General features: G+C 42.3%; 2 protein-coding genes across 2 annotated transcripts in view; both read left to right on the top strand.

The window, feature by feature from the left end:
- The window catches only part of GNAL (G protein subunit alpha L), a 134,059-nt gene that overhangs the window by 101,666 nt on the left and 9,697 nt on the right, over positions 1 to 22,696 (top strand). The gene's annotated exons all lie outside the window — the stretch shown is intronic.
- CHMP1B (charged multivesicular body protein 1B) lies at positions 18,609 to 21,299 on the top strand. Its single transcript, XM_021683000.2, has one exon. It carries the CDS (start codon positions 18,718 to 18,720, stop codon positions 19,315 to 19,317), a length of 600 nt encoding a protein of 199 aa, XP_021538675.1. The 5' UTR covers positions 18,609 to 18,717; the 3' UTR covers positions 19,318 to 21,299.

Here is a 22,696-nt window from a genome sequence, read left to right as displayed (position 1 = left end):
TATTTGAAATAAATGAATTCGCAAAATAGGAGCCCAGTATTCACTATGGTACTTGAGAGGAAAAGCTGGCCTGTCCCTTTAAAAGTACACAGCCCACCCCAGATTCAGGCTCTGTGGCCTCCTTCCCCCTTGCAGATCCCCAGCATTTTGACACGTTTTCTTTTTTCCTCTCATCAAAACTGCTCTGAGAAAAGATCTGACTTACCTCTTGGTGTGAATTTGAGTCACTCTGTTCCCTTGCTCAACAGTATTGCATTTTGAACCTTAACGCTTATTATAAAGGGAATAATTCTAAGCTCCATTAAAGTAATTTCTTCCATGGCAGAAGCCAGGAGAATATTTTGGGTAAGAGGTGCTTCTCAGTGATGCTGAAATTCTGTTAAGGCAGAGCTGCCCATGAAGAGTCTGGGAACGTCTGGCAGTTCCTTAAAAGCTTATACACAGAGGTACCCAGCAGTCCCACTCCTGGATATTTACTCAAGAGAATTAAAAACATACATCCAGGGACGCCTGGGTGGCTCAGTGTTAAGCGTCTGCCTTCGGCTCAGGTCATGATCTCAGGGTCCTGGGATCGAGCCCCGCATCGGGCTCCCTGCTCGGCGGGGAGTCTGCTTCTCCCTCTCCCACTCCCCCTGCTTGTGTTCCCTGTCTCACTCTCTCTCTCTCTGTCAAATAAATAAATAAAATCTAAAAAAAAAAAAAAAAAGCATACATCCACACAAAAACTCATACACGGACGTTCGTGGCTGCATTATTCACAAGAGCCAGAGTGCAAACAAGCCAAATGTCCATCAGATGATGAATGGATACACAAAACAGGATCCATCACACAATGGAATATTATTTGGAATAAAAAGGAATGAAGCACTGATTCATGCTACCACATAAATGAACCCTGAAAACATTATATTAAGTGAAAGAAGCCAGACACAAAAGGCCACATATTGTATGATCCAGTTTATATGACATGTCCAGGATAGGCAAATCCACAGAAACAGAAAATAGATTACTGATTGCCAGGGGCAGGGAAAATGGAGAGTGACTGCTAATGGGTATAGGATTTCTTTTGGGGATAATGGGAATATTCTGGAATAGGAGGATAGTATTGATAGTTGCACAACCTTGTGACTATACTAAAAACCACTGGATTGTACAATTCAAACTGGTGAATTTTATGTTATGTGAAATACATGTTATGTGAATTATATCTCAATCTAAAAAAAAGGAAGATTATGGAGGAGGGAGGGATTCAGGGCAGGAAAAGCAATGGGAACACTGGTCAAGATTGGCGGGATGGGGGGGGGACAGTGTCCTCGCTGAGCCGGGGGTCCTCTTGTCAATGACAGATGAAAGTCTATGCCTGCATTTACAAGGCCTGCTTTTTGTAAGGCCTCCATCAATCACAAATGCATGCCACTCCAATTCTGCAAACATATACAAGCAACGGGAACCCCCGAATTATAAAGCACCTATGAAATGAAAAAAGCTATGGTGATCTTTATTATGCTATTTGGCATGCAAGGAGTGGAAACTTGCTCAGGCTACTTCAAGAAAAGGGGAATTTGTTCTGAGTCTCTCTGGGAAACCACTATTGAGTCAAAGGCACTGAGGGGACCAGCTCTTCTGTTCCTGCTGTCTGGGCATTGCAACTTCACTTTCCCTGTCTGCTCTTCTCATCCCTGGATCCTACAGCAGGTGCACACTGTAATCTGCAGGCCAGATCCCAGAGGAAACAGAGAGAGCGATTTTGCTAAAAGCCAGGCGGCCTGCATCTGGCCGTAGCCTTACCTGCTGTCCCAGAGGCCCACAGGTCCAGTCAGTGGCCACCCCCACATCCTTGAGCAGAGGGTGCGGTAAGGCGGGCCAGCCAGACTGCCCTGCTAGAGGAGTGTGGGAACAGTCATTATAACTGAGCATTAAGTATTGTACTTTGGGAGAAAATGAGTGTCTTCGAAGCACCGAGCAAGCTGTGCAAATCACCAGAGATTATATTTTATCCAGAATTGCCCAGTTCCCACTGTGAAAATTAAAAGACAGTCTCTACTGCATTATCCCCCAAAATGCATTTCCTCTAAGTCCTAATAATAAGTGATTATGTAGCCATGGAAACAGCTATTTTGGGAGAAAGAAAATCAGAGAAAATTGGATCTTTAGAACAGGTTTATAAAATCAGACTTTGCTTAATGTAACTTGAAACTCCACGGCTCACAGTGTAGGTTCTTAGGCTTTGTACCAATTGTTTACATGATAAGCACTTCTAGGAGTGCACCCATTTGAATAATTGGTTTTAGAATACTCGCAAAGAGAGAGAATATTCCAGAAAAAAGGAAATTCGAGTCGTGAGAAAGGTACAGTGACTTTCTGCTGTGTCCCTGTCTGCCTTTGGCCATCTGTCAGGGGTCTTGATGACATTTCCCACATTTAGTCTCCAGCACTGTTTGGTTCTCACGGCTCCAAAGTTCCTGAATCTAAGCTTTCAGGACAATCAGGAAACTATTAGCAAAAATGAAGTTTCAACTTCAAAGTTGCTTTTTTTTCCCAGGTCATTTTAAAATAAGAGAAACTATAATTTAAAATGTGTATGTTACTATATACTGTTGAACTCATTAAACATATAATCAAACCGCCTGGGGGCACATAAACGTTCTTCTCAGTTCTCATTTTGACCTTCATCTCTAGCCAGATTTGTTGTCAGATTTATTTTCTTGATCTGCAGAGTTGGAAATGTTCCTGTTTATGGGCAGTACAGTCCACTTTTTTTTAGGTATGAAGAATAAATTTAGTGGCAGGGCGAAGTAGGTAGACCAAATAGACTGTCGGTCAGCCCCCGGTTATATCCATTTCTCCCACGCCCATTTGGAAGCCCTGCCCTGAGAAGGAATTTTGAAGAGGGCTTGCGTGGTACACATGCTTCCGTGTGAGCAGGAAGCCTACACCTCTCCCCCTGCGTTTCTCTCACGCTCCCCTGCGACCACACTCACACCCCTTCTGACACCAGACGTGTGAGGTGTTTTCCCACGCCAGGCAGTGCATCATGACACCAGCTGGGTGTCCTCCCACTCAACTCAATTCTGACGCTGTCTACCTGGAACCCCTGTCGCATGCCGCAGGTTAAGGGCTCGGTCCCATGAGGTTGCCCCCACTGCAGACACCAGGCTCAAGGGATAGGTGATCTACAGCGTCTGCCCTACTATTGACAACTCACAGAACTCAGGGACACTTCCTCACATTTACTGGTTTATGAAAGGAAATGATAAAGGATACGGATGAGCAGCCGCATGAAGAGATGTGCAGGGCGAGATCAGGAGGGGTCTCGAGCACAGGAGCCTCTGTCCCCGTGGAGTTGGGATGTGCCATCCTCCTGGTGCGTGCAATGCGTTCACCAGCCTAGAAGCTCTCCAAGCCCCGTACTTAGGGAGGCTCCATCACGTCGGCATGATCTATTCTTAACTCCAGCCCCTCTCCCCTTCTCGGAGGATGGGGTGGTGGGGAGCTGAAAGTTCCAAGCTTCTAATCATGGCTTGGTCCTTGCAGTGACCAGCCCCATCCAGGAGCCCACCCAGAGTCACCTCATTAAAACAAAAGATGTTCCTGTCACACAGGAAGGTACAAGGGATTTAAGAACTAGTATCGGGAGGGGCACCTGGGTGGCTCAGTCGTTAAGTGTCCGCCTTCGGCTCAGGTCATGATCCCAGGGTCCCGGGATCGAGCCCCTCATCGGGCTCCCTGCTCGGCGGGGAGTCTGCTTCTCCCTCTCCCACTCCCCCTGCTTGTGTTCCCTCTCTCTGTCAAATAAATAAAATTAAAAAAAAAAAAAAGAACTAGTGTCAGGAATGGGGGCAAAGACGAAGTATTAGAACAGAAGATGCCCCTAGTGCTCTTCCCACTTAGGAATTTACAAGGGGTTCAGAAGCTCTGTGCCAGGAATCAGGATCAGAGACCAATAGGTATTTTTTTTTCCTATTTCTCACATGCGTAAAAAAATTTTTTTAAATCTTTCAGAAAACTACTCCCTTGAGTGGAGAATCCTGGTGGGTTCCCACACATCACCTCATTTAATCCTCATGCTTCCTATAAAGAGAGGATGCTGAGATGGGGCTATAAATCCTGTCCCTTCGAGCATGTCACACTAATTTCTGGTGTTTCTCATTCCCTAGATATTGTTAGATTCATTTTGAAGGCTATGAAAATCAAGCCTTTGAACTATATATGGTAAATAATAATAATGTTTTTGCTGCCTTAGAGCTCTATTTCCCCAGTTATTTCTTAGAAATAGAACCCTTGTCAAACAGTGTCCTGTGCGGTGTACCAGCAGTGAGGAGCCCAGCGCGTCACCCTTAGCCTCTCCCATGGTCCTTACGGTGGCTCAGTTGGTGGCGAGGAACACTCCACAGGGCCCAGCTTAAAGACTAAGGCCACTAGGGCGCGTGGGTGGCTCAGTCAGTTAAGTGTCTGCCTTCAACTCAGGTCATGATCCCAGGGTCCTGGGATCCCACGTCAGACTCCTTGCTCAGTGGGGAGCCTGCTTCTCCCTCTACCCTTCCCCCCCTGCTCGTGATATCTCTCTCTCTCTCTCTCAAATAAATAAAATCTTTTTTAAAAAATAAATAAAATTTAAAAAAATAAAAAATAAATGAAGACTAAGGCTAGTTTCCAAAGTTGAAGCCGCAGGACCAAATGCAATTTGCATCAAATACCAAACCAAAGTCATATTTTATTAGAATAAATATAGCAAATGAAAGTGGTATTTTATTAGAAATTTATTTTAGATAGCCACATGGATCACATTTACTTTGTATAAGATCTATGTGGCCATTTTGATAAAAACAGAATTGAAACCCATTGCTCATAGATGACAGTTGAGTCTTTCACTAGGGCTCAACGTCCAGTTACTTCCTACTGGGGAAAGGGTGTCTGGGAATACTCTGATTTATGTAGATGAGTAACAGCAAATAGTAGCAAAAACAGGGTTTTTTGTTGGCTTTTGTGTTTTTTTTTAATTTGCTTTGTAATCACCAAAAACATTTTAAGTTAAATGATGCCGAATGTGAAAAGGAGAAGAGTAAGAAATTCTCTTCCAAGTTGAATTCCTAGCAGCCTCCTCACATTTCTAAATATAAATGCAAGGTCTGATAGACACTTAGATGTTTTGGTTTTTTAACTTTTATATGCACAAAGATAGTCTTTAAGACAGAATTCTGTTCTGTGCCACATTTTCACCAGTGGTGATGTGGCAGTTGCTCATTTGTGACGAGCCTGGGCTCAGCATGGAACGGGCCTTGATGCAGCGGGACGCCGCATCGTCTGTGTCCTGTGGGAACTTACCGTCGTGGTTATACTGTGAGTCAGGCACGGCGCCATCTGGACGACGGCCAGTGCACCCCTACAGCCTTCCTGCCAAACGGCACCACAGCTGCCAGAAGTGGAAAATATGTGCATAACAGCTTGATAGGAGCTGGGAGCACACAGGCGTTCACATGTGTCGAAACTCAGCAAAGGTACACTCAAGAGTTGTGTTTCTTTGGACCTAAATTTTAACCACAGAAGAAAAAAACTGTGAACAAATATTGATGTCTAGACAAAGATCTGCATGTTGAAGTATTTAGGAGGAAGTGAATTGGTGTCTGCAATTTCTTTGAAATGCATCAAAAGTAAGGTAGATAGACAGATGGATATGTGATTTTTTTTTTTAAGTATGGTGAAATGGTAATGGCAAAATCTAGATGGTGGGTGTTCAAGCATCCACTATAAAATTATTTCAAGTTGTATGTTTGAAATATGTCATCATAAAATGTAGGGGGAGGGATATACACGTGTACAGAAGTCTACAGAAAAATAAATTACATAGCAGCACAAGTTAACACATCAGTGGTACTCCACACATTATAATATGCCACATAAGACATTTGCCTGTAGGGGGTGGTTATTACAATTCTCTGAAGTGTTTGCTGAGTTCTTTGAAACATTTCCAAGGACCCCAAGGACCTCAGATTGAAAACCACTAAATCGAGTATGAACAAAGCGTACAGCTTCAGAAAGACTTACAGGTGTGTCCCGGATTTCTGAGCCTCCACGGGTAGCTGCAAGATAGCCCATAGTTGTAGAAATTTACGAGGTGGGGCAAACTAATTAATCCTCACACTAACCCAAAGAGGAGGAAAACAAATCACCTCATATTACACAGGACCACACCGTGCCATCTTCTGACTTCATTTATCCAGGATTTCAAATCTTAAACCTAAAGATGTGAGAGACTATTTTAGGTTAAAAGTTCAACATTATGTGAGCTTCAAATGTGTGTCAGGTGCCACCAGACACTAAATTGTAAAGATGATGAGGCCTGGCCCTAAGCTTATAAATAAGTGGATTTTCACAAGGGCACCCATTTTCTCAGATTCTGAAGCCACTCTCATCTGCCTTGCATTTCCATCCAATTCATATCGTGAGCATAGTTTGCAGATGAAAGCCAGGATAGATGTTTTTATAGAGGTCCTCGTGGTTCAAGAAAGTGAAAAGACAACTCACAGAAGGGGAAATATATTTATAAATCATGTATCTTATAAGGGACTTGTATCCAGAATATATAAATAACTCCTACAGCTCAGTAATAAAAGGTTAAATAATTTTCATATTAATGTTTTCATCAATTTTAGAATGAGCAAAGGATCAGAATAGACATTTCCCCAATAAGATAATGTAAATGGCCAGTAAGCTCATGAGAAGATGCTCAACAGCATTAGCCATTGGGAAATGCAAATCAAAACCATAATGAGATTCCACTGCACAGCCACTAGGATGGCTATAATCGAAAAGTCAAATAAAAACAAATGTTAGCAAGCATGTGTAGAAATTGGAACCCTCAGATATTGCTGGTGGGAATACAGAATGGTACAGCCGCTTCAGAAAACAGTCTAGCAGCTCTACAAAAAGTTAATCACAGAGTTGCCATGTGACCCAGCAGCAGTTCCACTCCCAGATACATATTCAAGAGAATTGAAAACATACATCCCCACAAAAACCTCAAGACAAATACTCACAGCAGCATTATTCGTAAGAGCCAAAAAGTGGAAACAACCCAATTGCCCGTCAGTTGATGAATGGGTACACAAAATGTGGTCTGTCTGTACAGTGGATTATTATCGAGCTATGAAAAGGAATGAAACACTGATACAGGCTATAACATGGAAGAACCTGGGAAACATTATGCTCAGTGAAAGAGGGCGGACACAGAAGGCCACATGTTGTATGATTCCATTTCTATGAAATGCCCAGAACAGACATATAGAGACAGAAAGTAGATTAGGGTTGCATAGGGCTGAGGGAGGGTACGGGGGGCAGATGAGGAGTGACTGCCTGATGGGTACGAGGTTTCCCTTCAGAGTGATGAAAATGTCCTGAAAGTGATTATGGAGATGGTTGCGCCACTCTGAATAAGCAAAACACCATTGAATCGTGCACTTCAAATCCACCTTAAATTGACATTTTTTTAAAAGATTTTTTATTTATTTATTTGACAGAGAGAGACACAGCGAGAGAGGGAACACAAGCAGGGGGAGTGGGAGAGGGAGAAGCAGGCTTCCCGCGGAGCAGGGAGCCCGATGCGGGGCTCGATCCCAGGACCGTGGGACCATGACCTGAGCCGAAGGCAGATGCTTAACGACTGAGCCACCCAGGCGCCCCGCACCTTAAATTGAGATGCCCTGTTGGAACTCGCTTAATTAAATCTTAACTTGGACACCTCAGTAAAATTAATTTGGAGACTGCTGATCATTGGAATTTCCTAATTCCAGGGCCTTTCAGTTTAATCCCAAGGCAGGGGAAGAGACTCCATTCAAAAGTGAACAATTGCTTGATTGAAGTTCATATTCCTGACCCTGTACATTGCATTCTGGTTCATCTGTGCGCTCGAACTGAGTGTGGCGATAGTCGTAACGCTGTGGAAAGCATTCAGTATAAGACTTTTAACATTTCACATTCTGCACATGCTTCCTTTTTAAATCAGTTTAAGAGAGGAAAGAGAAGAAATGCAAAAGCAAAAACACTGATTGAAAATATGATTCTCATGCTGAAAAGATGTCATCAAGACATATTAAATCTCTAAAAAAGCATCGTCATGGAAGTTAGCAGGTAATTTTATCAGAAGTTATTTCCGTGGCACTTTGAATTACTCCTTTCCATGCAGAGCCTGACACCGTAACGACTCATTAAATATGTGTTGAATGAATAATAAATCTAATCAAGTTTTTTAAACTCTTCCTTATGGATGGTTCACGTGCCGTCGTTGACTGCTGGCGTGGAATTGTTGCTTACCACTGCACCTGGACCCATGCCCCTGCCTCATAGTAGGTGGTCAAGAAATAGTTGTTAAATGAATGGACTTTGATAGCTTTTCCTTCTCTGTGTTCTCTACCATTCGTATTCACCATTCTCATGTATACAGAATCAATTTTGCTGTAAAGCTCAGATCAAGGCACGGTATCTGTTCATAGAAGCATTATTCAAAATAGCCAGAAAGTGGAAACAAGAAAAATGTCCATCAAATGATGAATGGAGAAACAAAATGTGGTCTGTCCTAACAATGGAATATTACTCAGCCCTTAAAAGGATTATTGATGGCTGCTACTACATAGCCTCCTTTAGGACAGACATGTCCACCATCTCAGAGAAAACTGTATACCGTAGCAGTACATCATACAACTACTTCCCTCCAGTGAAATGGAGGGAAGAAATTTATTAAAGCCTCTAAATCAGATTTAGCGAGTAAGGAAGCTGCCCTTTGATAGCACATCAAAGAAACAGGGAGAAAGAAAAAAAAAAACCTTCCTTGGGATAGTATGTGTGTCAGTGGTTAGAATTACATATCTTTCTTACACCAGACCACATTGATCACATAATAATTAGAATCTGTGGTATCCGTGAAAAGCCACCTTTCAAATGCAAGTTTATTCTATTATTATTTTTAGATTAAGGAAATCTAAGCACAAATAGAATTTCCATTTGCCTACTAGCACTTTTATTCATGTGACAACAGTTACGTGCATGGTATGCCTTTGTTGCTTAATCTGTTTTGTATTACTGTGAATCTGGAATTAATATTTTGCATTAAGGTGAATGTTCTGCATTATTTCTGTGAGGGAGGAGTCTTCATATCAGCTACCTGAGACAAGTGGTAACTGCTAAGAAAGAAATTGCTTTGCCATACTCTGCCAAAATGCATGCAGTGACTAAATATATCTTCTTCTAAAATCTACGAGATTTAATAGGCCGTTTTTGCAAAAAAGAAAATTTTTTATTCTCAACTGAACATGTTTAATGACATCTCATATCTCTTTTAAGATCAGAAACTCAGCACAAGATGAATGTAGATTGGAAGGTCCGTTTCTCATTCGGATTCTTCCTCTGACACATGGTGTGATCTGAACAAATCGTATACTTGGTTGCTGAAAGTAGAGAGCCCACGGGGCACCCTTCCACAGAAGGCTCTACCTACAGCTTCTTTCTCTACCCTTGGTCAACCACATGCTTCCACAATTAGATTCTAAAGGTCGGCTTCCTTGTAAGGACCTAGGGCAGGTAGTGGGACACAGCCCTGGGCCACTGGCAGAAAGGAAACACCAGGATGCTTCCAGTGAGCAGGAACCATGTTGACTGCAACTTGTGGTTGTTTCCTTGTTCTATTTCATGTAAGTGACATTGAAGAATTCACAAAGTTTCACACTGTAGTGTAAGGTGAAATTCATTTAGCTATGAGTTCTCCTTTAACCCCTGAACTACTCAAAAAAAAAAAAAAAGTATGTTTTCCTTTTCCTACAGTATGCTAAGATTCACTATTAAGTATTGTTTTCCAGATGTTAATTTTGGCTGAGACTTATTATATTTAGGACAGGTTAATCATGTCCTGAGGCAGCCTGGTGGGTCCTAGAAAAGAAACCACCATGGGTGGAATTCATCAGGAAATCTCAGCCAGCACCTCCAGGAGAAGAAACCCTGGGGGAAATAAATACCCTGCTTTATGGAACTTTATACATGCATCACGTTTGCGGATGATTTACCTACCGTCCCTGAACCGTGAACTCAGTAAATATTTGTGGGATACAGGCATGAGCTGGAAGATTCTAGCCCAACCCCATCAAAGATGATAGAACAAGAATGCATATCCATTATGTTTTAGTTGAGGTATCTTGCACCTGATGACTGAGTTCAAAACCATTTTGAAGTTAACACTTTTTTAATTTTTTTTTAAAAGAGGTAAGGCGTCTATTTTTTTTAAACATTTTATTTATTTATTTGAGAGCGAGAGAGAGCATGAAAGAGAGAGAGAGAGAGCACACCCATGAGCAGGGGGAGGGGTTTGGGGAAAGGGAGAAGCAGCTTCTCAGCTGAGCAGGGAGCCCTACCTGGGGCTCGATCCCAGGACCCCAGGATCATGACATGAGCCAACCAACTGAGCCACCCAGGCACCCCATGAAGTTAACACTTAAAAAAATATGTATCGATCTTTGGCCTCCTTTTAAGCCACCAGTGATCACTGTCACAGAGAAAACTGAATCCTGTCATAGCACATTATAGAAATATAGAAGTGACAAGAAATACTTTGCTTTGTTATAAAGCTTTTTACATTCTAAATAGAAGTGTTAAAATAAACTATTTTTGGTGCCTGGGTGGTGTAGTGGGTTAAGGGTCCGATTCTTGGTTTCATCTCAGGTCATGATCTCCAGGTCCTGGGATTGAGCCCCGCATTAGGCTCCACGCTCATCAAGGAGTCTACTTGGGATTCTCTCTCCCTCTCCCTCTGCCCCTGTCACTCATGCACTCTCTCTCTCTAAAATGAATAAATCTTGGGTGACTGGGTGGCTCAGTCGGTTAAGCGTCTGCCTTCAGCTCAGGTCGTGATCCCAGGGTCCTGGGATCGAGTCCCATATTGGGCTCCCTGCACAGCAGGGGAGTCTGCTTTTCTCTCTCCTGCCTCTGCTCCTCCCCACTGCTTGTGCGCGTGATCTCTCTTTCTCTATCTCTCTCAAATAAATAAACCAAATCTTTAAAAAATTAAAATTAAAAAATAAAATGAATAAATCTTTAAATAAATAATTTCTAGTAGGGCTCACTGAATTAAGTTGTATTTGGTTTCTAATATGGTGATTCTTTTTTTTTTTAAGATTTTATTTATTTATTTGACAAGAGAGAGACACTGCAAGAGAGGGAACACAAGCAGGGGGAGTGGGGGAGGAAGAAGCAGGCTTCCCATGGAGCAGGGAGCCCGATGTGGGGCTTGATCCCAGGACCCCGGGATCATGACCTGAGCCGAAGGCAGACGCTTAGCGACTGAGCCACCCAGGCGCCCCTAATATGGTGATTCTTCTTAACTAAAGATACCAGCTTAGGGCGCCTGGGTGGCTCAGTCGGTTAAGCATCTGCCTTCGGCTCGGGTCATGATCCCGGGGTCCTGGGATCGAGCCCCGCATCGGGCTTCTTGCTCTACGGGGAGCCTGCTTCTCCCTCTCCTCCCCACTTGTGCTCTCTCTCACTATCTCTGTCTCTGTCTCAAATAAATAAATAAAATCTAAAAAGAAAAAAAAATTAGAGATACCAGCTTAAATTAACAAATTTTTATGTGTGGGCTCAAAGGTTTAATTGCAGTTCTTCCTTGACCAAAAGGGATTACCAGACTTAGCCTTGCACGGGCACTAATGGCCAATGACTCCTTCCTTTTTGTATATAGTGGGGGTTAAACCAGAATTGAAGGGACTTTAAATGGTTCCAGAATATGCAGCTGTTAGAACTAGTACTCTCTGTTCTGTGGCCATGAGTATTCTCAATCACTTGACTTAAGCTTAATTTAACTGTGAGATGATGTGACTTACAAGCTGTGTCTCGTGGCAGGTCAGACGCAGCATTGATTAGGGATATGAGTACGTCAGCAGCACACGCTTGTTCCCAAGAGCAGCAATAAGACCCCCACCACCACCCCCTCCTAGTACTCTATCCAAACTAGCTGTGGGGATGCTCCCAGCTTCTGACGATCTTATTTCACGAGGGTATACCAAAAGGAGGACAAGAGAAGCTTTTCATATGCAGCGAAATTTACTGCCTAGTGTGCACATGAACAGTTTTTTAACTCGTGGGTTGTAAGCTTAATGTTCACGTTTTTTAAAAAGTGACATGAGAACAGCCAGCTTCCTCTTGCCCAGAGTGGCCTGGACAAGCCGGTGTGCAGTCCCACTCATTCGCCCCAGCTCCGTAGTTGTGAAATTGCTCTCCATCCAGAACTGCGTCTGCAGGGTGCCCCCGCAACGTCCCATTAGACAGTCAGGCAGCAGGAGATATTGCCGTGTGTTCCTACGCAGGGAAATAAGCTTTTCTTAAAAAGAAAAAAAAAGTAGCATAATAAAGATTGCTGGTGAAAAATGGGAACAGTGATTGGAAAGAGGAATACATTGCTCATTTCACAGACAAAAAATATTTCAGGTTTTTGTTTTCCTTCCGTAGTTTAGTTTCTACTCAGGTTTTTCTCTCCCTCTGAGGCAGAAACCGCATCAATGAAGTAGATTTTCTTTCTACAGAACATTCTGTAAGTGGAGGATTCACAAAGAAATAGACACAGTCTGCCTTCTCTTTTTTGCTTAATCTCCTCCACATGTTTCTGCAAGATCTGCAAACGTCCATCACAAATTGCTGGGGAAAGGGCAATTTAGATAATACACATTTTCTCTTAGTAAATTTTATAGTAAATCTGTACAGATTGTTTCAGGGATTATTTTAAATGAAATTATGCAGTGTATACCATTTTGTTCTGGGGGGGGTTTTTTTTGCTCAGATTAAGTTTTTAAGATTTATTCATGCGTTAAGTATGGTTATAGCTATTTATTTTCATTACTACATAATATTCAATTATAAAAATATACCACAATTTATTTTTCTGTTCTGTTCATGGACAGTTGGGTTGTTTCCAGGTTTGGGCTATGACAAATAATGATGCTCTGAGCATTTTGTTTTGTCACCTGGTATACATGTGCGAGAGTTTCTCTAGGGTGGGTTATAGACGTGGAATTGGTGCTCATAGGGGATGCATATTTTAACTTTATTAGAGAATGCTAATTTTTTTCCCAAGGAGATTGTATCTACTGACACGCCCACTAGTAGTATATGAGAGTCTTTGTTGCTTCACATATTTGCCAAAACACACTATTTTGAGACTTTGCCTGAATTATTCTGAGGGGATTATTCTGAGGGATTTTCTTAATGTAGTGGTTTTGAACAGTCTTTCCTGAAGGTGCCAAGGCCTGATGAAGGCATTATTACCCACTGTTAGATCAGAGTTTTATATGATGCCTTTCCAGTTTTATAAATGATGAAATGATGCCCAGTGAGGAGAGCTAGCCTGGTCTGGGTCACACAAGTAATCACACAGCTTTGCCCAGGACAGAAAAGAAGAGCCCGGTGCCCCATGCCCAGTCAGGACCACACTGCCCACCGCCCCCTCTGCTTTCATATTGCTTCCTTTACTTGGGAAAGTCCCAAAATCGTCTTAAAATAAGACTGAACTAAAGAGTCTAGAGTTATGCTTTAACAAAACCCAAGCGAGGAAAAGTAATATTTAGAGACTATGTTTTAAAAAAAGAATGACTGCCATTGATTTTTCCTAAATCTGGATCTTTCTTTGTTACAAGAAGGGAACTGGGAAGGCATATGGAGCCTCCCCCCACCCCCACCCCCCCGCAGTTCTGTGAACATCTAGAACAAGGTGATCATTGCTTTACTCAGCACGAAAAGAAACCCTGGACTGTCCTTAAAAGGGCCAGGAGTATCCAGATTTAATCTTCAGCCTGTCATCAAATTGATAAGTTATTCAGTGTGGGGAAGGAACAGGAGAATCCCTATGTTAGTACAGCTGTAGATGCCAAATTAGACCATCAGGACATAGGGAATTCGGATACTCCTAAGAGTGTTAACTTCCTACATGACCATGAGAACTAATAACCCAGACATCACCAGCCTGCATGCACAGCAATGTGGAAGCCCACTCAAGTGCAACTTACCTGTTTCTAACTCTTTCTTACTCTCATCTTTCAAACCTTGACATCATGTTAACATAATTTGAGGTACAATGACTTTGCAATTTCCCAAGGTTTGAGGACTCTTGGAGTTTTAAATTATAACTGTGTTCCAAAATAAAAGAGTGATAAAAACATGGGGCACCTGGGTGGCTCAGATGGTTAAGCGTCTGCCTTCGGCTCAGGTCATGATCCCAGGGTCTTGGGATCGAGCCTGGCATCAGGCTCCCTGCTCAGGGGGGAGCCTGCTTCTCCCTCTACCCACCCCCCCACCCCCCGCTCATGATCTCTCTCTCTCAAATAAATAAATCTTTAAAAAAAAAGTGATAAAAACAATTATATATGTAATATATACAGTAATATATAAATATGTAATGTAGACCTTGAAATGGTCACCAAGTGGATATAATATCCAATGCCATTTTCTTTGGATGCATTCATACATTCAACAGAAATTTACTAAGCATCTGTGTGTCCCAGAGGTTAATCAGTACCAGGTGTGAGGTCAAGAACCAAAATGTCACCATGGAAAGATCTAAAAGGACAGACTTCTATTGAGCAAATCACAAATATATACATAGATACAGATTATGGTGAGTGAAATTTCTCTCTAAAAGAGAATTCAAGGCGTAACATTTCAAAACCACCGGAAAATTACCTGTGAGAAGCCAGTAATCATTTAACACACACAATAAAATTATTTTTCATGTATATTTAGTTCCTTCTTTTATTTTGGAATGTCGTTAGATTTAGCAAATGAGTCTTTTCCAGTGAAATCAAGCCATATGTCCTGCTTAAATATCTCAAGTTTAAACATTTGTATTGGTTCAAAGGAAGAAAGAAAAAGAATAGGCCATAGGAGCTAAATTAAAACATACTTTTCTTCCTCATTTTATGATAAAAATAATTAACTGGTTTGACTCGCAGCTTTCTAGAAATGTCTGTACTCTAATCAAAATTTTCTTACGATCCCTAAGAAGAAAGTTTCTACTTTGGCGATGGGTGTTAGAAGATGGTGTTATTACTGCAGAAGTTCTGACTAGTCCCAGGATTGTAAACTGTATACAGAGGCTCCCGGACTTAGGATACTTCAACTAGAACTTTCGACTTTGCAGTGGTGTGGAAACAATACAGATTCAGTAGAAAGCATACTTGGAATGTGGATCTTACCACAGGTTAGCGATGTGCAGCAAGCTCCTCTCCAGAAAGGCTGAGCAGCGGCAGTGACACGGTTCCCAGACAGCCACGTGCTCACAAGGATAGCACACTTAGAACCATGCTGTACCCATACAGCCATTGGGCTTGTGGCTTTCAGTACAGTATTCAGTCAATTACATGGGCTAGTCAATGCTTGATCATAAAATGGGCTTTATGTTAGATGATTTGGCCCAACTGTAGACTAATGGAAGTGTTCGGAGCATGTTTCAGGTGGGCAAGGCTCAGCTATGATGTTCAGTAGGTTTAGGTGTATTAAATGCATTTTCAAATTAGGATACTTTCAACTTACCATAGGTTTATTGAGATGTAGCATATCGTAAATCAAGGAAGGTCTGTATTCTTTCTTTGCACCATGAGTTGAGTCCAGAAGATTCTCATGTGCAGTCAGAATTGCCACAGAACCAAAGTTTCCTTTGGTAATCTTTCATAAACTCAAAATAATCTCCCCTTTGCTAGATACATGAAAAAGAAAGCATGCTAGTCAGAAACAGACCCTGAAGATTTTCACCCTTGATGGAATGTAAAGAATGGAAAAACTTAGCCACGGAATGTAGATATAGAGAAGGGAGTTGTCCAGGATTATTCCTAAGAATGTGGCTTGAACAACTGGACGAACAGAGGTGCCATTTAAGAAGTAGGAGAGCAGGTTTTGGGAGTTAGGACTGAGAGTTCAGTCTGTTGGAGGAGTTGCCAAACAGTGTGGCACCCCAAATTCTCCAGTGTCAGGAGACAGTTGGGGATACTGGAGCATGGAAGGAAACTTTGCTCTAGAAGTGTAAGAGTGAGGGTGTTAGCTAGAGATCATACTGAACACAGTGGGGATGGCTGGGGTATTGATAGAGGCGAGAAGAGAACGGGGCCTGAGGACTGCTACTCCTGAGCTCAGGGGGAGGAGGGGGAGCACTGGCCAAAGGTGAGGTTGGCCTCTTCTGTGTTCCAGGCTGTCGTGATATCTGAAAATATGGCTTCTGGAACTCCACCCCAGCCCAGAGAGACTTGCCATCCGTCAAAGACTGTAGCTTCAGGGCATGTTAATTGCTTTTATCACCTTACTTAGGTCACATTAACCTTTCAGTCAGTGCAATTCCTCAAACTTCTCAAAAGAACAGCTAAGTCACTGTCTTCTTTTAAGCCAAAGATGATTAGTCTTTAATTCTTGTTAACTGATTGGACTCTGCCTTGTTTTATTACCGGCCTCGCCGTATCCATAGAATCTTATTCCTAACGCTTAGCAGATGTGTGGTCTCAGGCCAGTTGCTTAGCTTTCTGTGCTTCAGTTTCCTGACCAGTAAATCGGAGGTGTTAGTAGTATCCACCCCATAGGGTTTGTGAGGATGAGATGAGCTAATTCATGTAAAGTGCCTGGAACAATGCCTGGCACATCAGTTCTTAATAAATGTTCGTTGTCATCGTCCCCCTCATCTATCAGAGTTTCTCATGATTATATTCCAAAACCTCTCACCTAGTTAGTATTTGTCATTAGGGGAACTATGGAACATGTCAAGGAACCGCTATGCTAACTGCAAGGAACCCAAAAGAAAGAGAGGGTGGGTTGGGGGGGGAAAGCAGAGAAAGAGATATAGGCCCTCTATCCCCACTTCAAACATATTTCTTCCCTTTTATTTGCTTTTCATATTGTTTCTAGAAGTGTCTCATGTGAAGAAAGAGTTCTACTACTTGAGGGAAAAAAGTAATCTTGGCTATGCTGCTAACTAGGGTAATTTTCCAGCTCCTCTCAACCACAATTCAATTCAGCAAGGCTTTTTGGACTCAGTGCCTACTATGTGCAGAGAGATGTCTGGGTTCCTTAGGGAGAAAGGAATAAGGTTGTTCTCTGCCTCCATGTGGTTCATAATATAGTAGTTGCCCTGAACCCACAGGCCCCGAATCAGGAGTTATGCCCTGTGTGCTGGGGCAGAGATACAGAGCACAGAGACAGCACGGAGGAGGGGCCTCCTGGAGAAGGTGGCTTTTGAGAAAGGGCAGGATCTCAGTAGGCAGAGATGCATGGGGGGTAAGCCCAGGCAGCAGGGACAGTATACACAGAGGGAGGGGCATCGAGTGTACCTCATTCTCCACACACAAATGATCCTAGACTTTCAGGCTTCAGTCTGGTTTGACTGGCACATAGCGGAAAGAAGGTGGGGACCCAGTATGTCTCCTAGAGAAGTTCAGCGTTTATGCCCAGGTTTTGGAGCAAATGAGTGATAGAATCAGCACTGTGTTTTCGGAAGTTGCATGAGACACCAGCACTCCTTTACCTTGTGTTTCAAGACTGTTGTCAAGTTACCACAGGAAAGGGACGGTAAGACACCAAATTAAAATTCTCTCTAAACAGAACTAGCTCTCAGTATTCATTTTCAACCTAGCTCATTAGGGCAGGTTGGGCCTTCTTATATTTTGTTAATTGCCTGTACCTGAAGAATCTTTCTAAAACAAACAAAAAAAACTACAGCACACATTGCTGCCATTTGAAAGCCTGAGTTTTTAAAGAGGATAATACATAGTGACAGTTCTGATGTATGCCAGTGGGTGTGGGTCCCAGTACTTCACCATTCTCTGCCTGCATGATTTAAAATGACAGTGTAGCCTGTCAAACTTAAATGTGAGTGAAGCTCCTTGGATATTTATAAAACATCAAATAGATGGAATTGTGTCAGCAAAAGATGGGCGCTTTTATTACTAAACCACCGAAGGATTTTTGGATGATAGTTGCTGGCAACACAGCTGTAAGCTGAACTTAAAGCTGCAGCGTGAATATGGTGGTCCACGGCTGTGAAGGTGTTTTCACCCATTGCAGTAAAAGGGTATCAGAATACTCCAAGCAAGTCAATGATGCAACTTCTGTTTTGTTTTGTCAATGAATTAATGATCCGCGGGTTCAGGTTCCCCTGAGAAAGTGGCAGTTACCCATGCAAATAAAGCAAGCATTAGTCTGCAAACCTAGTTGGCGGTTTGCCGGTTTTCAGCCGTTTTACCAGATACCTTAAGGCCTCAACTCCAACGTGGAGTTGAGATTTTTTTACGTGTAGTTCTAGACATAGCCTGCCTACTTCGATATATATATTCCCAGGGGTGCGTGGACACTAGTTTTTGTGAATTTACTAATGCTTAAATACTTGCAAAACTGCACGTAGAGAGCGAGCGCCATAATCCACACCCGCAGCGTCCAGCGCGAACCCGCCCGCGTCTGCTTGGTCCGGCCCGAGCCCCGCCTCCGGGGGCGTCCCCTGGCCCTCTGGGTCCCACAGGCCTCCCCCGGCCCCGCCCCGCGTCCCGCAGGCCCCGCCCCGGCGCCGGGCTCTGACGTCACCGTCTGCGCCGCGCGCGGTAGAAACAGGAAGTGGGACCAAAACAAAGGAGCGGCGGCGGGGAGCGGGCCTTCCTCTTTCTCCCTCTTCCGAGCCCATTTTGGCCCTGGCCACCGACCCCAGGGAGCCGTCCGACTATGTCCAACATGGAAAAACACCTGTTCAACCTAAAGTTCGCCGCCAAAGAACTCGGCAGGAGTGCCAAAAAATGCGACAAGGAGGAAAAGGCCGAAAAGGCCAAGATTAAAAAGGCCATTCAGAAGGGCAACATGGAAGTGGCGAGGATACACGCCGAAAATGCCATTCGCCAGAAGAACCAGGCGGTGAATTTCTTGAGAATGAGTGCGCGGGTCGATGCGGTGGCTGCCAGAGTCCAGACGGCGGTGACGATGGGCAAGGTGACCAAGTCGATGGCCGGTGTGGTTAAGTCGATGGATGCGACGTTGAAGACTGTGAATTTGGAGAAGATCTCTGCTTTGATGGACAAATTTGAGCACCAGTTTGAGACGCTGGACGTCCAGACGCAGCAAATGGAAGACACGATGAGCAGCACGACTACGCTGACCACTCCCCAGAACCAAGTGGATATGCTGCTTCAGGAAATGGCAGACGAGGCTGGCCTAGACCTCAACATGGAGCTGCCGCAGGGGCAGACGGGCTCCGTGGGCACTAGCGTGGCTTCCGCCGAGCAGGATGAACTATCCCAGAGACTGGCCCGCCTGCGGGATCAGGTGTGACGACAGAACCCACTCTGAGGTTTCCTGGCCGTAGCCACCTTCTGAAATGCTCTGTATATTATATATTATACAGTAGAAACTGAACATGCCAGAATGCTGAAATGCTCTTTACTTAAGATGCTTCTACCTTTGGGTTTACAGTGCTCTCCAGATACACTAAAAAATTCCAGGCTTCCTCCATCTTAACTGGATTTTAAAGTTCCGTATAGCTTGTGATGTGTATTTTTATAGCTGCCTCTTAACAGAACTAGTTAATTTGGTGTGTATGAATCTTTCTCAAAAATTTGGTCAAAACTCTTGTTCCGTGTATTCAGTTTTCTGCCTGAATTTATCAAAATTGAACTTTTTTTAATTTAGTGTAATTGGTAATACCTAGAGTTGACAGGTGGTGCATAAAAATTAGAGAGAGGAGAATGATTACTTAATTGATTACAGGGCTGTCAACACCTCATTCAACCTAAGGGGACAGTGCTATTTCTGTGTATTTTTTTTTTCTTTACCATCACATCCAGACTACTGTTCTATTGATCTGTTCTCATAACTTATACTAAAATTATGGTAGGGCATTCTGCATAATATTCTCTTACTGTTTATGTTCCACAAATTTTTTGTGTGGTAGTTATTCTTTTATAACTGGAAAGAATGCCACATAATTTCATTTATTAGAAGTAAAAACTCATTTATATTTTCATTTATTAAAGAGTTTTTCAAAAGACACGGTTGAACATGAGTTTCAAATGAACATCTTGAACACATTTCTTGTTCTTTTCCTATTTCAACACTTTAATTAGACTTGTCATAAAGTATGTTAATTAGCATGGCACTCGTATTACTCTAACATTGCCAAAGAACTGTTGATTGGTTTGCGAAAACCCTGGGGTGGTGTGTTTGTAGGTTTTCTTTAATTGTTTATAACCAAAAACAGATATAAAATTAGAACTGCTTTTTAAGTTCTAATTATTTGCAATTATTATTTTCTTTTAAAGCAACAGCCTGTTGAGAAAAACCTTAGAAATATAAGTTGGATGTTTTATTTAGCCATGCAAATAACTTAAATATACATGCAGCCACCTGGACCTCTGGGAAGAGGGAAAGATGCAGAATGGGACAGCAGGCTTGACCCTCTAAGGCTAGAGCCCATCTGTGCTGCCTTTTGTCTTTCTGGAACAGCAGTATGTATTCTCTGGCTGCAAAGTAAAGCCTGTAGCCACCACTTTCTCATGGCCTCCAAACATGGAGAACAGTAACTTGCTTTGGCTTTGGCAAGTATATTAATCTAAGTCAAATACTTAAGGACATTTGAAATTCCCCTTTTCCTTCACTGGTAGATTTCCCCATAAAAGAATTCCAGTGTTTCAGAATATACTTACAGGGACTCTTACAAGCCCTTTGAAAGATTCATGACCAAATAGTCACCATTACTTTTTCCATTTTGAATGAGTATGTTTAAAAAAAAAAAAAAAAAAGAACAGGTATATGCAGATGAGGACTGACCCTCGTATTTAAGTGTCTTTATATCTGACTGGATGTTGTTCCGAAGTCTTCCATAAGAGACACCTGTCGATTGTCTGCCCTGTATCTTCTTTCTAGAACTCTCCCCTTTTGGTGTCTCTTCTCATCCACATGGTTGCACAGAAGCAGCTGTGTGAGTATAGCATGAGTCGTAACCCTTCTTTAGACTGGAAAAAATAATTACAACTTAAAATATAGCTAGTGTCAAATCCTTTGGTAAATTAAAGACCCTTTTATAGTACAAATATTCCCAACAAAATTAATATATTTTGTGAGATTAAACAATGCTTGTATATGCTTGAACTTTCTTAAAATATGTTCATTTCAAACTATATGAATGTACATTTTTATGAACCATAAATATTTTCAAAAGCATACCAGGCCCATGAATTATTTCCTCACTTTTGCAGTTGATGAAATGCTGAAATGTAAGCCACAGAAGTTTGTCAAATAAATCATTTTAAACTGCATGATATTGCATGTGAGTGTGCATCCTGTTTAAAAAAACTATTTAAAAAAAAAGAATTCAGAGGTAGATTTGGTTCAGAAAGTGTATTTTTCCAAACTCCCCCTTAACACCTTAATTTCTGTTTTGTTAACATGGAATGTCCATGTATATTTCAAGAAACCCTAGCTATTACTTCTTTACTATAATAGTTTCTTCCTAGCAACAAGATTCTTCCTCATCTTGAAACTAACCTGGGCTAATGATAGATAAAATTTATAAAAGGCTCAAACTCAAACATACCGAGGATATAGTTAATCTTCCGTACAGCTACTGGTACCATTTTTACTCTTACTTCTCCTTTTTTATTTTCTGCCTTCACATGCACAGTTTTAACATGGATTTGGAATATACTTCTATGAACTATTTAGTTTATTTCAGTTCAGATGATAGCTGTGCAATTGGAAAAGGCTTACTAAAGCAGTTTCTTCTGGAAGTGATCATGCATATGTGTGCCCTTCAGACGGAGGCATGCTATGAGTCTTGTACACCACGTGCCTACCCTGTGTCCTGATTTGGCAAAGAGCCACCTAAAATTAGCACCAGTCTGTTAACCTTATTAACTGAACATAGTCTCAAGTTAGCCAAACAAATCTCACATCATAAAGCAGAAGTGAGGGACCTTGGGTTCTAGATGCTTCCTTGTAATAAGCACACCATTCTCTAGGAGGCATTTCTGTAGCCAAAATCCAAAGCTCAAGACCTTCAATACTATTGGCAAAAAGCTACAAGCTGGTGGACGTTGAATAAACTGATGAATATCCACTTGTAATTTTTTTTTTTTAATCAACTGACGCACTAGTAAAATGGTTTACCTAGGTTTGTTTTTCTATGACTAGATGGTAAAACGATGTCTGTCTTGGTCACAATAACTGGGCCTGGTGTGGTACCCAGCTCAGTTTGCTCTGATAGTGTCCCTGGCGTGAATGCATAGCTCCCTAAACGATGTCTGTCTTGGTCACAATTACTGGGCCTGGTGTGGTACCCAGCTCAGTTTGCTCTGATCGTGTCCCTGGCGTGAATGCATAGCTCCCTTGGGGCTCTCACCCGTGATCATGCCTAGAGCTCTCTAATGACAACGTACAAGTGAGTAAAAGGGGGTGCAGTGGGCACTCAGCCAAAGCCCTGTTGTGTCTCAGAAGCACTGTGTCCTTTTCTTTCAGCGCATTTCCCCAAATTGAAATGTTCGCTCTTGCTCTTCAGGGTTTATACATCCTCCCTCCCTCTTGAATAGTAGCAGGACAAACAATTCAGCAGTTTTTATTCAGAATGACTGAATACAGTAAAAGATTTAGACTGAAGTATATCAGATGTTGGCTATCTGGGGCTTCTTTCTAGAGAGAAAAAAAAGACACACTTCTG

Source organism: Neomonachus schauinslandi, chromosome 14, assembly GCF_002201575.2.
Source record: "Neomonachus schauinslandi chromosome 14, ASM220157v2, whole genome shotgun sequence".
Lineage (NCBI taxonomy): Eukaryota > Metazoa > Chordata > Mammalia > Carnivora > Phocidae > Neomonachus > Neomonachus schauinslandi.
Note: the sequence above shows the minus strand (reverse complement) of the source record. Positions and strands in the feature narration are given on the sequence as shown.